Below are 16,648 nucleotides of genomic sequence, written 5' to 3'. Positions count from 1 at the left end.
ACTAAAACTTTCTTAGATGTACATTGTTTTTTTTTCTCACATTCAGGATAACTGCACTAGAAATATGCACAAACACAAGTCAAATCTTTAATGGTATCCAGAACTCCACAGAAGCTGTATTTTTATAACAGCTGCAGAGGTCAGGGAAAGGCACCAATTATCTTAAGAGAACAAGACAAGACCACAGTTAAATTTTTAGATCTAAAAGGGAAGCAAAACCTAAGATTAGAATGTTGTTACTAGATAACTCATAATGTATCCAAAAGAAATGAAACAACTCTTCTCTGAAATCAACATAAAAATACATTTTGGGTTTGTTGTTTGAGAGTTTAGGTCACATTTAAATCTTCAGTCAACAGCCAGACCATGAGCCTCAGACTAACTTGAACCTTTGAGGAAGGAAGGAAGGTGCATAAATGCATAGGTGTATATTTTTGTTCAGAACTGTTCTGAATGCAGAGTTAATGCCACTGCACATCAGAACCAATTCAGTGTTCAGCTCTGTGACTCACGGGATGGGATCGGCCATCCCACTAGTGGTGGGATTTATTTCCATTTTAATAACCTTTTCTTACTGCTCTGCACTGCACAGCTTTTGGTAATCTGCAGCTCTAATGCTGTGACTCAGCCTGGTCACAAGCCATTTCATGTCCTTTCCAGACGTGTCCTTTAACAGGACTTCAACTGTTGCACTTTAAACTGCCCAAGAAAGACAATATGCCTTGGCAGGGTGGAGCAGAAAGCTCCACGTTGATGGGAAGACATGAAAAGGCTGGAACTTGGAGCTTTAAGGAGAGTAAGAAACGAGTGTTGTTACTCTGGCAGTAATTAAGAGTTTTGGAAGGCTGTACGCAGTTGCAGCCATTAGGGTTTGAGGAACCTCTCCAAGCAGTGCCAGCTCACAGTGACACTGCCCAAGGCCCTTCCTGTGGGAGCGGCTGAGCATTGCCAGGGCTGACCACGCAAAACGAAACAGAGAGATGCTCACAGACACAAAGGGGCCGACACTTCAGCCTGGGAACATTCTGGGCACAGCTACATCCTACAGGAACACCGCTAACTCATGCACTTCTACTTCAAAAGGAACACACAGCACAAGGTTAACAACTACAGTACCCAAACGGACACAAAACACCCCCGCGCCTGCCTGGCCTCCTGTTACAGCTCTCTGAGAATGGCTACACTTCCTCCAAGTAACAACCTGGAGACTGGACACCAAATCCATGGAGAAACTTTGGGAGAGCTCGACACCAACTTAGAGAACAGAGACAAGACATGACAGAGATAGGGAAGCCAAGACTGTACACAACCGTAGTGTTCATACTGCTTCATAAATCTGTGAAAATCATTTAACTACAAAACTTTAGGTAGAAAAATAACCGTAGATCTTGTCTACACATGTTATTAACATGGACTATTATTAACTGCTTCGTCAAGATACAGTGCAATACCTCTTTGAAATAAATTGCAAAGAGTCCAGAGAGAGAAAGAGCAAGAGTACCTTATTCCTGGCATTTTATAGTAACGTGGTATGGAATAGTTATCCATGGAGGTAAGTCAGAACAGCTACTGTACTTCCAAATGGAACCCAACTTAGTTCATGGTAACTTCAAGCACAGCCAAAGTCCTTGAGATGAGGCAAGCCAGAAGCAAGTTATCTAGACCTCAAGGAACTTTTCCTACGCCTTCAAATACAAATCTTAAATATGATCACAGCATTTTCATCCAATAAAAGAATAAGCCAAAGAAAGAAAAATAAATGTAAACCAAGTTTATTTTGCTCTTAAGTAGTGTTCTTTAAGCACTACAGCATGGTAAACAATGTAAATTAGTATAAGTCATCTCAAAAGCCAGTTTTTTTTTTTTTTTTTATTTTATGAGTTGTTAAAAAGATGCAGCCTATTCTAACAGGATAAATATTTTAACCATTTCACTTCGAGTTAATGAAGGCTCACAAATGAGCAACACTCCTCATTGAGGAAAACAAAAAGCTGTTGTCGACAAAGCGACAGCACACACACAAAAACAAAAGAACTGTGTAAAAATAACTAACTGTACTGTGTTCCCATACTCTTTAGAAGTTGCTTTACAATGGGATGATATGCACATGATCTTGCTGCAAACTTGCCATACAACTTGCAAATACACGTAGCCTATAGCCTTACCACTCAGTCCAGAAAGCTGCTAACTGATCAGAACGAACGCAGCACTAGAATCCTCTGCTTAACAATTAATTCAATCTGCTTTACTCTTTACCTTTTCTCCTAGACTGCAGGACAGACTAGAAAGAAAATTACTCCGAATTAAAAATTGATACTCTTACAGGAAATTGTATTATTTTGCAATATAGTCTTTTACAAGTTACGTTTTGCCTATTTTCCCCTTAGCCACAAAATGGGCATGAAGTAATTACTTTGAAAATGCCTTAATTTTCAACTTCATGCAAATCTAAATAAAGATGACCAAACAAAAGCTTAAACAATGGAAGGATATTTCACAGAAAATTTCTTATACAAAAAACACATAAGAAAAAGGGCCACTAGGTGACATTTTAATTTACAAATTGGCATCATTTTGGTCAACAAATATCCAAGTGCTGTTTTCTTCTATCACAACAAAGTAGCTGTACAGAAAGAAAACTGCAAAACTTGTTTTATTTTTGTTTTTAATCGCACATCTCCTCAGGAATTTCATGTGGATTAAGGATGCCAGGTACAGACATCTGAAGTTTATGCTTCTCCTCTTGAGCCTGCCGAAGGGCTGTTTCTCTCTCCTCCAAGAACAAGTCTGATGTGTCTTCACCTGCAAATTCCTGGGATAATTCACATAAAAACATTAGTTTATTGTCAAATGCTTTAGGCAGAGTCATAGCTTCCAAAATTAGAAAGTAAACATCTTCCCTTCCTGTTCCCTGACAGGCTACTTGCATGGTTTTCTGTTCCTACAGTCACAATTAAAATAAAGCAATACTGAAAGATGTTCACCGTGTGTTACAGAACAGGATGCCACAGTAACCCAGCATCTGGAGTCTATCACCATTGAAGCAGAATCATTACAATTCTAAAATACCTGACAATTGCAGTCTCAGAACTAATTAACAAACTATTCCCTACAAATCTTGGACTTCCAGCATCCTTAGGAAAATAAAGGCATAGCATTGGTGGAGCGAATTTCAAAACTGGTCCCAATTCCAAGCAGAATGAAAAAAAGCTGGTTAAAAACCAACTTATTTCCCATTAGATTTCATTTTGCAGTTGTCCTAAGACATAAGGATTGTGTGCACAATGTAAAACACAAGCAATGACGTTCAGGTCCAATTTATGAAATTAAATCCCAGTGAAGCAGGTTCCATGAACACCACTCAAGTCACACAAGCCACTGGACAGAGTTCTCACTGCATTTTAAAAAGATGCAAAATAACTTGTATTTCTCAAACAAACACTGACTCCACACTGTCAAAAAGCTTTCCAACAATACCTTGCTGAAAACTGTTTTTAATTTCTTGAGAAAAGCACACCCAACATACCTTGATTTGGACCAGGAAATCCCTTAGGTGTTCCTTGAAGGCAGGAATATCCTGGTTTAAACTGAAGAGTCCTGTTACGAACAACTTAACCTGGGCACTAACAGCAAACACATCAGTTAGAATTCTGAGAGGTAAGAACCCACTGAGAAGCATTACTAAATCATGCCAGACTTACTCTTGCAGGTGAGGAAATGCAGATTTGAGGAGATTAGCCACGTACTCCTGAATAAACATTTGGTTGTTCACTGGATTTCCAGGATTTAAAGGAGTACTTATTTTTCCCTCTTCTACCAAGTTGAACATGTACGCAAGGATTGACGCATGCATTGTCAAACCTGCAAAGATCAAAGTCAGACACACGCAGTTGTTATTCAGAACAGGACGTGTTACATTATTTTGATGTTCAAAGGGATGGTTTCCATCACCTGCCTCACACGCAGGCACATTCTCACCTGCAGTGTGCGAGGTGTCTGTGACCACGGAGAAGATGTGCTGGAGGATATCGCAGAAATACGTCTGATAGAAACTCTGGGCAGCGGTCTCCTCCTGTGCAACGTTCTGTAGCAGGGTATAAAGGATCTGAAGTCCTGCAAAAACAGGCACGAAGAAAGTGACCAAGAGAACAATATTCAAAGAGCTGGGAGATTTTGACCTTTTCCAAAACAACATGAATATCCCAAGAAATCCTGACGGGCGGCAGGATGCCCAGCATGGCACGTGATGGCTTTGTGAGGCAGTGCCCCAGGCTGGCACTAGAGAGCACTGCCTCCCAGACACAGCACGCCCCTCTGGCTTCATTATCATACTATTAGCATAGCATTAGCCTAAAGAGCCAATCACACCACTTGATGAGCAAAACCCTCTATCCAGATAAGTGTTGGCTAATTAAACAAGGAAAGGTGTTTTAATGTTTAGATTTAAATGGAAACTTTAGTTACTTTACTTGGTGTAATACAACTGAACAACATCTTTTCTCCCCATCCCAAATGGCTAAAACAATCAGTGGCTTCTCAGTTTTTTCGTGACACCATTTTGAGCTGGTGCACCCATTCCGCCATTTCAGAAGAGTGCCAATGCTCACATGGCAAAGAAAGCAAGTAGAAGCTGTAATAGTGCTCTCTTCCAGCTACCGGAATGAAACAACAACCAAACATCTCAGCCCATCCATGGATACCTGGCTGACACCTTGAAGCTGAGACAGAGGAATTCTATCCTTGTGCAAATGCAGTACAGAATCATGTCAACAATATGCTAAGTTTGATTAAAGAAAAGGAAGAAAAAGAACACCATTCTACCAGAAAATCTCTGATCTGTATTAAACACTTCCATTTACCTGTGTCTGCAACATTTCTCATCGTGTGTTTGAAAGCCCAAATAATAGAATCCAGGACAAGTTTGAACTGTGCAGGTGGAATGGCCAGGAAGGCTGGGAAGCAGTGAGAATTTACAGCTTGGAGTAGCAAGAAGAAGTTTGTTCTATGTTCAGGATATTCTTCAAAGTCCTTGAAGGGAAAGAGGGGGAAAAAAGCCAAGTCTCCTTAAGTTCCATCTTAACATCTTCCACTAAACAGAGCAAGTCAGTAAATACTGCACACTTAGCGAGGAAATACTCAACATGACTTATCACTAGTAGTGTTCTTACACTTTAAATATTTATCAATTTTAGCAGTTACATGTCCTACACTGACATGTGACTTCTGCTTCCAGAAGTGCAACACTCTGAGGCCCCAGCAGAATTACTAATGGCTGAAACCAGGAACTAACCAGAGAAGTTTAAGGCAGTTTAAGACATCCACCTAGACAGCTCAGTTATAAAACAAGTACGTTCATTTGAGTCGAAATTTCATCAAGTGCCACAAATGTGCTCTGACTGGCAAAAAACCAGATGAATCACAAGATCCCATGTGTTGTAGTGATGTTCAGAGGGAGATGTCTTATCCCAGGTTTTAAATGTAAATACCTTGTTGATCATGTTTAATGTGCACTCAAAAACAGCATCGAAGATCTGAGGTATTTCAGCAGTGATGTGTCCCCCCAGCTTGTTGACAATGATAGCCATGGTACTGAGCACCTCGGGCTCCCGAGCGGCCGGCACGTTCCGCTGGTAGTCAATGAGAACTGCATCCAACAACGGAGGAACAAAGTTTTCAGCTACCTGGTTGGAAGAGTAAGCCAGGTTATAGCAGTGCAGCTACTGAGCCAAGTCTCCAGCACAGTTTGTAGCCAACTTCCTCCTTTAGTTACAGGTGACACTTTTCCTAAGGAAGCTGAAATAGGTTCCCATCTTCTCTCTCCATCTTAAATCTCTTTGACTCCCTTTAAGATTACTCTCAGCTAAAATTAACTGAAGTATCTCAAACACTGTTCAGGCTTACATCTTATAATTCCACTTCCTCCATTATATTTTACACACCACCTGAAGCAAATTCCTGTGACCAACAACTGAACGCAAACCAGAGTTCTTCCCAATTCTGCCTTAGAAGTTATTTGTATAAAATACATCCACTTACCATCTGCGGATCATTGGACCTGCTCACCCAACCAGAAATTAATTTTAAGGTTTCCCTTTTTACAGTCCTCATACTTCTAATCAAGGGCTGCTTTGTTACCATTTCACCTGGAAAATTTTAAAGCTTCAGTTAATTGTGTGAGGTCTCAAAAAAACCAAACAACTCCACCCCCCCCCCAAATTAACTCGATATTAACAAAACAGAGAATGCTTGATTTTTATATCTGAATTGCAAAGACTATTAAAGACCTCCTTTGCCTTTAATCTTTGCCAGTTGTAAAAACGTTCTCTGTAATCACAGCAGTTGCTGCTCGAGGAGTTCACCAGGCCCACAGCCCCAGCAACCGCTTCCTCAACTTCACTGTGTCTGGTAACGATAAATTCTGGCCATTAGATCAGCTGAGTGAAAAGTTATTGATTTCTCAGCCAGTTTTAGTCTGAATTCTGAGAAGCTACTTCAAGGTAAACCAGCTGCACAGGTACCAAGCTGCATTTAACATTCCAGTTTCCAGGTACATCTTGTGCACTGGCCAGAAAACTGGGCACAGCACAGAATTCAGCAACTGACTCATTTCATCTCGAAATGAACTACTCCAGAAGCACATTCCACTGAGATGCCACAGGCCCTAAGTTAGCTGGTAAAAATAGGGGAGGTAATTGAGAATTCCTTCTGTGACTGCAAGCCTGGTTTACCATGACTTTCAGGGATCTTCACTCATTACATTTCTGCAATACAGCCTTGTAGCAGCACAGTCTCATCTCAAAACCCTGCTGACATCTTCTGAAGGAATGAATGAGATCCTATTTACAGACAGTCCTTTAATACTCAAAACCAGGGTTAGCTACAAGACCACAGGCTACAACTGCATCTCAGCAAGATGCCTATTAATTCTAAGTAAGCATCTCTGGGGTTCTGCATTCTCCTAAACTTGCTCATTCATAGATATTTCCTCCTCCCTCTAAAGCTGGGAGTTTTTTATTTGAATACAACATCTGTGAACAAAAAAAGATTTAAGTGAGCACCTTCAGTCCTTCTCCACTTTCCCAAACAGTAAAATTAATCTAACTGGGATGTACTCTGAAACCTAATGGCAGACACTGCCAACCCCCATTTTCAGGAAGAACATGGAATTTCTTACCATTAGCCTGAATAGCTGCAGAAATATTTTCACTTAGGCACTTGTACACATTCAGCATATCTAAATAAATTCTTCCAAGCTGAATCACAAAGGGGTGGCCAACTGCTTTACACGCTCTTACATTGGTTTTCAGAATGCTACCAAGCTGCTTAACTGTTTCAGGATCCTTTAGAATATCAACATTCTGTGAAAAAAATTAGAGTTCATTGTGGTTAGTGAATACAACCACCCTTTGGCTTACACTATAAAAGGCTACGTTTAAACTATTTATTTTATACACTGCCTTAAAGAACAGATCGCTCAAATTTATGGACTTTTTATAGAGATCCTGTGGTTTATTTCATGGCATTTACCACTACCTCCAATAGAGGCAGGATAAAACTTCATTTCACTCTACTTTTCTGCTGAAGTGTTTTTGCTGCAGTGGTACAAGCATTACTCTCGTTAGAGAAAGACAAAAAACTAAGGAGATGAAGAAGTTAAAAACAGATAGAAGGGGTCCAAAGGAAATGCAGCATGTTCTTGAGAGAAGTCAGGGTAGGAAAAGTAACTCAAGCTTGCTTAAGTTTCAAGTCCTTTAATTAGATTAACTGCAAATGGATTGTCTCTTGTGAAGTGCAGGACTTGTAGAGAAAGATAAAAGTATTTTCAAAAGACTGAAAGAAATAGAAGATAAAAGTAGGAAAAGATGTACTTTAAGAGAATGGTGGGAGAAGAAAGGAAGAACAGTGAACAGTATTTTTTGCATTTTAACTTTTCTGTTACCCAAAAGCCAAGTGAAAGGGAGGCATTAGAAAAATCTACTGAAATAAATACTGTACAGTAACAGACTGTACTTTAAAGCAGATTTAAACAAATATTTATTTTGTCATTTAAGTCTCCTCTCTCAAAACAACATTTTTACTGTCATGTCACTCTCTGTCTTAGCCATTATGTAATGAAGTCCAGCCCAGCTCCGTGCACTTACTGTGAAAAATCCAACCAGGGGAGGGCAGACACTTAGCAGGGTTTTAGACCTGAGCACCAAACACATCAAAATGTATGAGCTCACCTTTGTTGCCTGCTGAATGATGCTGTCCCACACCTGGTTAGGCAACAACATGTACTTTTCTATCAGATGCTCCTGCACAGTCTGGTCTGTCTGTGCCCCAATCATGTATCCAACTGCTTCATAAAATGTGTGCACCTGATGGGAACAGCAACACCATGAACACAGAGATTAAAAAGGACCAAGGAAAAATTCTGTTTTACCAGAGCTATGCACTGGCTCCCATCAATCCTGGAAGTATCTTTTTCCACATGCCAGATCCACTCTACCTGAACTTTCAGTACATTAGTGCAGGTGCAGACTACTCTCATGTCATGAGCCATGCCCTTCCCAGACAGATTTCCCCCTCCTTGTATAGAAAGGACTGGATTTTGGATCTTCCCTTTTTGGACTGTTCCTCACCCCCTCCTTCACAAATACAAGAGCTGCAGGTATATACTGTTAGAGCAGGATATTGCTCTTTCTCAAAGCAGAATCACCAAGTTACACTCAGTGTCTTCTTTCTTGAAGGCATTCCAGAAATCAAAATTTCAACTAAATGTACTTTAATTCTCCTTCCAAACACTCCAACTGTGATCTCAGCAATGCAACTTGATCATGGTATTTATACCCTGACACTGTCCCTAACAAAAATTGAAGAATACAATTCAACCCCTGCAAAACATTTCCCCAGGAAGGAACTCTGCATTAATCTTCAGGGATTATCCACAACCCCAAATCGAACCTACCTGTTGTGGCTGAAGGTCACAGATGATTGTGTTAATATTGTTCAGGATTTCATCAATAAATGGCATGACCTCTCCCACCTGAACCTGGACAAAGTGTCGGCGGCATTTTTGTGCTATTTTTATGAAGGTATCACAAGCCATGTCCTGGACGCCATCGTGGGTTTCTAAATGAAATCAAGGCAGTTACTGCGTTGTATCTTTTCCCCCTCCATGTATAGGCATCTTTTTTTTTAATAATGAAAACAGCAAATTAAAAAAAGCAGATAATTACCATGCATAAATTCAAACAGCTTGTTGACTACGGTCTTCAAAAATTTCCAGTGAGCTCTCAAAAACCGTGGGTATTGACCTACTATATACATTATATTTGATGCGATAATGGCTTTGTTGTCCTTTCCTCGCTTTTGTTCACAGAGTCCCAGGAGATCCTACAACACAACAGATTCTTAGTTTCCTCTTCAAGTTTGTCCAGTTCCATTAAAAGCATTGCAAGCATAACATCCTATAAGCAGCTGTATTAAAGATGGTTGCCACAATCAAACTCAAAATCCAAATAAAGAAATAAAAACCCACACAAGTGGGTTAAGATTGGGGCAATGCAATCATTTAAGCTTCATCCAAACCCTGACCACTGTTTTAAACTAAGGAATCTCCATTTAAAATTATAACTAAGGATTCCTGCAGGGGGAGTTCAACAAGCCTTATAGTACCCAATACTGCCTGAGTAGCTGATAGATAAAAACTCAGACTCCACATCATATAGAAGAAATTAAACTACATCTGCTGTATGACTTACAACTACATATTCTGTTAAGAATCTTTGTATAACTTGTTGAAGCCCATTACTCTTGTAAAAATATTATCCACCTATTAATCAAACTGAGTTTAATCAATGAATATACAGATACAGCAAAAGAGCAAGGTGCTGGGCTAGTTACAATCAAAGGTTACTTTGCCACTCTGCTATGTTTCATAAGCAATCCCTTTCCATCTCTTCTGAATCCCCAAAGAACACATTTCATCATAAACTAAATTTTATTTGATGAAAAGGCTACTTGGATCAATGCGTTGTTCATAGCTAACTTATTCGTCACCCCTAAATGCAGGATGTAAGATTTCCCATTAATTCATTCTTATCCCCCTGCACCCACCAAGGCATCTTTCTAAGATCACAGAGCAGTATTTCTGCAAACTTGGTTTCTTCAGCATAAACTGAAGTGTGACCAAGCTGTTAGTTCTGCCCCACCATACCTTAATTACTGTAACCAGGAATCTCTTTTCATCTTCTTCGTGCATGGCACCGCTGATGGAGCCGATAGCCCAGCACAGGGTGTTCAGATTTTTCCACGACCACTCAGTGCCATTCACTTGATTGTGAAGCTTTTCAGTCATAATTCGTTCCGTGTCTGCATAATCCAGATGCGTGAGATAAACTGAAAGATATCAACATGGAACATTTTAAAGCAGCAGCCTGGATCTCAACTCCATAAGCAGTTACATAAAAACCCACTGAAGCTGTCAGGTAAAAGTGTAATGTTTCCTGCCTGAAGTCATGACAGCATGAAGTAATAACTGAGGCAGAAATCTGTTACAATTATTTTAAAGATGGACCATAAATTTTATTGAGAATTTATGTTCTAAGGGATCTCAGCAAAACATCACATGCAGGTGATGGGGAAAGTCTAAATCAATGCATGTCCCACATAATGCCAAGGCAAATGATTATCAAAAGGCATCTGTACTGATGGTCTATAGGGAATATGGGATTGGCTGCCTTTGGGGACATTATACAGTGTGTAAACCCATGCATTTTCTTCAGCTCTGTAGTTTAGTGTCACCACATTTGCTGCTTGCAATAACCCACGATTAAAGTGGAGCTGGTGCTCCTGAACAGGTCTAGGTGGAAGATTCAGGTATCACAACTCAGTCACTTGCATCAGCCCCTAATAGGATTAGCGTCTCCAATATAAAACTCTAAATCCCAGCAAGTCAAGAGCAATTTAAGGCCAGGTTCAGAAATAGATTTTTACTGTACCACAGAATACAGCTTCCACCACATTCTCCCCCTTTTTTGCCAAGTGAATCTTATAGGTAATACAACATAAGCAAGAAAAACCTGACCTGCATTTTCATATAAATAATCCTGTATCTGGCAACACAACCTAGGCTCAGGACATGCAGTAATTGTTTCATAAAACAAAAATGTTTTGCAAATGCATTAGAACAATTAATTTAACACTGGCTATACCTACATCACAAGTAGAAAGGTGAGAATAAAAATACCCACATACACTTTGCATCTCACAAGCTTTCCAATACACACATTCCTAGTGCATAAACCTGTTGCTAAACACTCAGTGTTCCCATCTGCATTTGATAAAATAAATTGATTATTGAAGGTCTAATGTCCTAAAAAAATCTGACAACTCTACTTCCTTTGCTCCCTCAAGTTACAATTAGGACTCTCACTATTTTTTCCTGCCTCAAAAAACTCGTTATCACTGCAATACCTAAGGACAAAAATTAAGTAGTGTATTACACCAGGTTATAACACACTACATGCCTCAAACAGGAAACTTCAGAGCAGCCACTGCCTTCTCCCTTTCCAGTCTGTGTAGTACACCTTGCTGATAACCCTTTCACCCACACAACAATTCAGATCCTAAGACAACACACTGATGCAGCTGCACAGACCCACAGCACACAAGCTGCAGCCAGTTCACTTACCCAACGTTTCTCTCATATTTTTATACAAGTTTATGGAATCCGTATCCTTCATGAATTCCCGAACTACCTCCCCTTGATCATTTTCCACAACCAGGACTTCTTCAGGCTTGGCCATGCGGCTGACCATGAGCAATCGAACCTGGGGGAAGTTAAAACTCCATCAAACTGCAACACCAACACTCTCCCAGCTCCACAAGTGTCTCCAGAGCACTCTGCTCAGGCAGCCTCAACCACAGGAAGGTTATATCCAGCTATACAGAAATGCCAACTAACAAGCCATTAAGGAGAGAGCCTGCTGACTTCTCTCCCTCCAATGATCAAGCTGAGTACTTTAAAAAAACCCAACCTATGTAGTGTTTATACTTTCCAGAGCTTCAAAATGCTTATGTCATATTCGGGGTCTTTTAAAGACCTCTGTTCCCAAACACAGAGGTTTTCCTCCAACTCTAACACTCCAGCTTTTCTGTTTACAGAAACTGTTCAATACAGATTTATTTTTAAATTAAGTACCTTAAAAAAGCTGAAACAGCACATTAATACTCTTATTATATACTAGTATCATCTTAAAGTATTTTCACATTGATTATGTAACTAGAGTTGAATCAACCATCAACTAAGATAAGAACTTATGTCACTCCTTACATGAAGCAAAATCTCTAATTCACAAACAGCATCTGAATCTTTACAGTGCCTTCACTTGAACATGGCTTACCTTGGACAAAACAGGCAAATAAAGCTGTCTCCTGGGAGGAACATCGAAGTGTTGACTCCCCGAAAGCAGTGGAGAAGCAGACGTTGAGAATGGACTTTCCCTGTAGAGCTCAGCAGCTAAATGGTTCCAATACTCCAGACAAATCTTGAAAATTTCAGTTTCTTCAACTTCTGACACCAACAGCATGTAATGAAGAGCCTGGAAAACAGTGGTTTAAACATCCAATTACTGAGTGTATCTGCAGGTCAAACCACATTGCTTCAAGTTCAGTTATCCAAGTCCTGACAAAATGCCAAATTAATCTCAGAGTTTGGAAAAAGAGGCATTAACATTGCAATGACATTACTTACAAGTCAGAGTTGTGACTGGCAGAGCAACTAAAAACCAAGGACTCCTGTCAATTATTGTTATTTTCAAAGTCCGTATGAATTCTTAAAACTGAAATAGCCTAAAGACATCTTCAAAAATGCCATCACCAAACCAGCCTGTTTGTAAATTATCAAACCCACAGCCTCTGGAGCTTCTGCAAGGCATTTTCAGAACCTCAAAAAACCCTCATCAGCTGGTGTCAGTGTTGTTCTCAAGACTATTGCTGCTGCTTTGTTCTGGATCCTTTGACCCTGGAATACTGCTCCTTTGCTTTCCACAGAAGTCATCTACCAGAACATTTTCAACTTCTTTCCTGACAGAACAGCCAGAGCAGGCTGAGCAGGGAAAGCCACTGATGCAATTCTGACAAGCTCAGATACCAACCAGAGAAATTAAAACTACACAGACAAACCTCTTTTGCCTAAGCTTATTATGCAGTCCCTGGTGAAAGATATCAAAGCAATTGCCCATTAGTGAACAAACAGAATGAAATTATAAAATCTGAGGATATTTTCATAGCTTGGGCACTACAACAACTTAGAGCATTTTAGAAGGTAAAGACCTGATTCAGCATCTCCACCTACAGTGTCAAAAGAGGGACTCAGAACAGCCATACATTAATCTTTACACATCAATTTCTCTTGGTAATTTCACTTAAAATAACTTATGTAGATTCCTCTGCTAGTCTACAGAGATCCAATGAATCCATGGAACAATTTCAGGAGATCTGCTACATCCAAAGTGCAGGAATTAACAGGTTAGAATGACACAGAGCTTTTTAAAGAAAAGCTGTGCCTAGGTTCTATTACACCAGAGCTCACAGAAGTTGAATTTGCAACCATTTTAGACAGGCATAAGAACTTCGTTAAACATTTCACCAATCTATCCATGACTGAAAGTCTTCAGAATCCAATTTTGTAAATGTCTGTTTTACACAGGTCCTCCTAATACAGCCTCAGCGTAATAGAAACTTGAGCCTTGAGCTGTGCATCCCTGATTCCCAGTCATTTTGAAAGCTTACTACTTGCAAATTCAGGAATTATCTGGAACTGTTAACAGCTGCTCTATTGAAAATAAAGTGATACTCCTCTGAGTCCATCTTCTAAATGAGCTACAATTTAATATTTGCAGGCAATTTTATTAAAATGCCTTTTTTTTTGTAGAGGGCTACCTCCAGAAGAAATATATTGAGAACACTGGCTGGAACACAGACTGGAATTCAGATGGACACGCTGGATTACAGCTAATCAACCTGCAAGATGCACTTCCCCCTCCCAATGGAATCTGGTCTCTAGGTTTAAAAATTGGGGTGGTGTTTTTTTCCCTGTCTCAGGGCAGTTCCTCAGCCTACAACCTCCAAACCTGCGCAGGGCTTGATTCTGCACACAGAAAATGGTGCTTCAAGGGATATGGAGCCGCTTTCCTTCCTCTGGAGTGCAGCAGTAGCAAAAAAGTCACCATAGAATAGTTCAGTCCCAGCAAAATTCTTATTCACAATTAGAACAACACAACTGAAAACCCTAATTTGTGATCTACCCCCACTACAGCATGAAGCTGTACCCTCAGTGTTTCAGCCTTTCCAACCCTTCATTCTTATCTGAATCTCCAGTAATTGCCACAGTCCCAGTGGTTTTACTGTCACAGTCACTTGGTAGGGCTCTGCCACTGGCACACACAGTCTTTATTACACAGAAACAGACTTGTCCTTGAGGATTATTTAAAGCTTTTCAGGTGGGAAATGGCAAACTAGGCAAGAAGCCACATCAAGAAGGAGGAACTGGCCTACAGCATGCGCTCAAACCCTGCTCTGGATGCTCAGTGAAAAGAGAGACTGATGAAAGTCACAGCAACACACCTTCTTCATGTGAGAGTTAAACAGAAACACGTAAACCCATGGAAGAAGAATATATCCATTTACTTTGAAGCACTATTTGACACTTCCATGGAGGAACAAGTAAAAAGAGGGTGAGACAGAGTTAAGTTTTCAGACATTATACTGGTGAAGGATCACCGAAAGCAGAATGCCACTGAAGCACACCAGGAAACAAACACTTTGAAGGGGTTTTTCTATTTATGATTAGTTTTTTTCCTCTTACCCACTTCAAGTATAATGATCTAGAAATTACATTAGTATCACATCCTTTGAGCATGAGAACACACCTGCTACATTTTTAAACCAGATAAACCAAGCTACTTACCTCCATTAGTGTTTCCCTCAAATTTAACCTTTTTTCTATAAGCAGACCATGCTCCTTGAGGAACGTGCAGAGGAACAAACTGAGATTCTGAATGAAGTTCTGTTCATCATCTTTTCCATTCGAATACGCAAGTCGGATATTGGTATTTAAAGGAAGCATCTAACAAAAAGAACACAGACATCATCAAGAGCTTCCCTTTTTATACACAACAACTACTGTGTATTAACAAATATGTTGCTCGTTTTTTATGAAGAATCCCCAAGATAGACCAACATTGCCAAGACAAGGAAAGACTGTTAAAAAAACCCCTTCACCCATCCTCTTATGATATAAACACACTGAGGAAAGGACTCATGTACCTGAGTCTGAACTGCTCAGAGGGGAATAATCAAATTATGTAAATTTGATGTATGGCTTTTTATGAAAATTTTTTCTATCTGTTCCAAAGATTAAAGAATAACTTGCAGAAGTTAGGTCAGTTTAGGTCTTGAGACACATAGTTCATGGTTCCCCATCAGACAGCCCAAGTGCTCAAAATATCTCCTAAATTAATCAAATCAATACAGCAGAAATACAGCTGCAATCAAGTTCAGAAAAGCACACTTGGCATCTTCTGATCAAGCCACAAATACCACCGAAGAACAACACTTCTCCTATCAAGAGCTCTATAATGAACATGAACTTGTCAACTCAACTAGGTTCTACAGAAATTGATTTTGTGATATGAAATACAAAGACTTCCGAAAACCATTTACCTGTTTTAACTGCATCATGGTCAGTGTAAAAAGTGTTACAAACTGTTCTTCATACTGGCTTACACTGACACCTGCAATCTCTGTGAGGCACTTCAAAGAGACATTTCGAAACATGGGAACATTTAAGAACTGTTGAGGGAAGAAAAAAAATAACGAGTATTACAGAAGTGTTGTACAGCTTCTCCACAACTTGTATTTAAATTTAAGAGCTGTCATTTTTTTGCAAGAGTACCTTGTATATTAGTGTGCTGATTAACTTGGTCTCAAATATATATCCCAGAGGAATCCAGTTCAGAAATCGTAGCAAAGTTTCCAAAGTTGCATGGACTAAGGGAGCGTTTTGGGAGTTTTCCTGTAAATGACCATTTAGAGTTTATGACATTGTGACACTGCTAGGCACAAAGGGGGAATTTTGAAAACATAATTAAAGAAATATGACTTACCATCACAAACTGACACAGTTGAAATATCTGAGAGAATTCATTACACATGCTGTAAAAAAAAAAAAAAAAAAATTAAAAACGAAGCATTTCCACATTTCATAAATCAAAATATCTATGCTCACAGGACAGGTCCTGAAGACCTATGCCCATGGAAGCATTCAAAAGCCACCTGGCTTTTCCCCATTTTCATGGTAATAATGCATATTTTAAGTAGCTTGAAGCCTGTGCCTGCAAATTCTGGCTAAGAAAATACAATCAATCAATGCTGAATGCTGTGTTAAAAGGGTGGGAACCATCAGTCAACAGATGCTACTTGTAGCAAGGTACAAATCCCTGTGTGTACAAAATGAAGTTAGGGATCCCCTAGGAGTACTGCTTCAAAGAAAAATCAGTAACCCTCTTGGGCTCAGAAATGGAATTGCACAGCTGTAGGTGTTCACACAAAGGCTCCAAGTGAGAGCAACTATTTAGCAGCAAGCACAAAGTCTACTCTG

At 39.7% G+C, this 16,648-nt stretch overlaps 1 protein-coding gene across 2 annotated transcripts in view; it reads right to left on the bottom strand.

Annotated features, from left to right (window-relative positions):
• Positions 1-1,756: 1,756 nt before the first annotated feature.
• Positions 1,757-16,648, bottom strand: part of XPO1 (exportin 1) — a 34,978-nt gene continuing 20,086 nt past the window's right edge. For both annotated transcript variants that reach the window (XM_048297239.1, XM_048297238.1), the window contains 18 exons: positions 16,155-16,203; positions 15,944-16,063; positions 15,712-15,840; positions 14,957-15,115; positions 12,390-12,587; positions 11,678-11,816; positions 10,202-10,383; positions 9,222-9,378; positions 8,951-9,114; positions 8,226-8,360; positions 7,175-7,358; positions 6,037-6,143; positions 5,487-5,681; positions 4,860-5,028; positions 3,979-4,113; positions 3,702-3,861; positions 3,527-3,623; positions 1,757-2,812 (listed from right to left, as the gene is read on the bottom strand). In XM_048297239.1, coding sequence (XP_048153196.1) covers positions 2,666-2,812; positions 3,527-3,623; positions 3,702-3,861; positions 3,979-4,113; positions 4,860-5,028; positions 5,487-5,681; positions 6,037-6,143; positions 7,175-7,358; positions 8,226-8,360; positions 8,951-9,114; positions 9,222-9,378; positions 10,202-10,383; positions 11,678-11,816; positions 12,390-12,587; positions 14,957-15,115; positions 15,712-15,840; positions 15,944-16,063; positions 16,155-16,203 — 2,626 coding nt within the window. In that variant the 3' untranslated portion in view covers positions 1,757-2,665. The remainder of the gene's footprint in view (positions 2,813-3,526; positions 3,624-3,701; positions 3,862-3,978; positions 4,114-4,859; positions 5,029-5,486; positions 5,682-6,036; positions 6,144-7,174; positions 7,359-8,225; positions 8,361-8,950; positions 9,115-9,221; positions 9,379-10,201; positions 10,384-11,677; positions 11,817-12,389; positions 12,588-14,956; positions 15,116-15,711; positions 15,841-15,943; positions 16,064-16,154; positions 16,204-16,648) is intronic.

This window comes from Corvus hawaiiensis, chromosome 3 (genome assembly GCF_020740725.1).
Source record: "Corvus hawaiiensis isolate bCorHaw1 chromosome 3, bCorHaw1.pri.cur, whole genome shotgun sequence".
NCBI classification, from domain to species: domain Eukaryota; kingdom Metazoa; phylum Chordata; class Aves; order Passeriformes; family Corvidae; genus Corvus; species Corvus hawaiiensis.
This window is presented reverse-complemented; position numbering and strand designations above follow the sequence as displayed.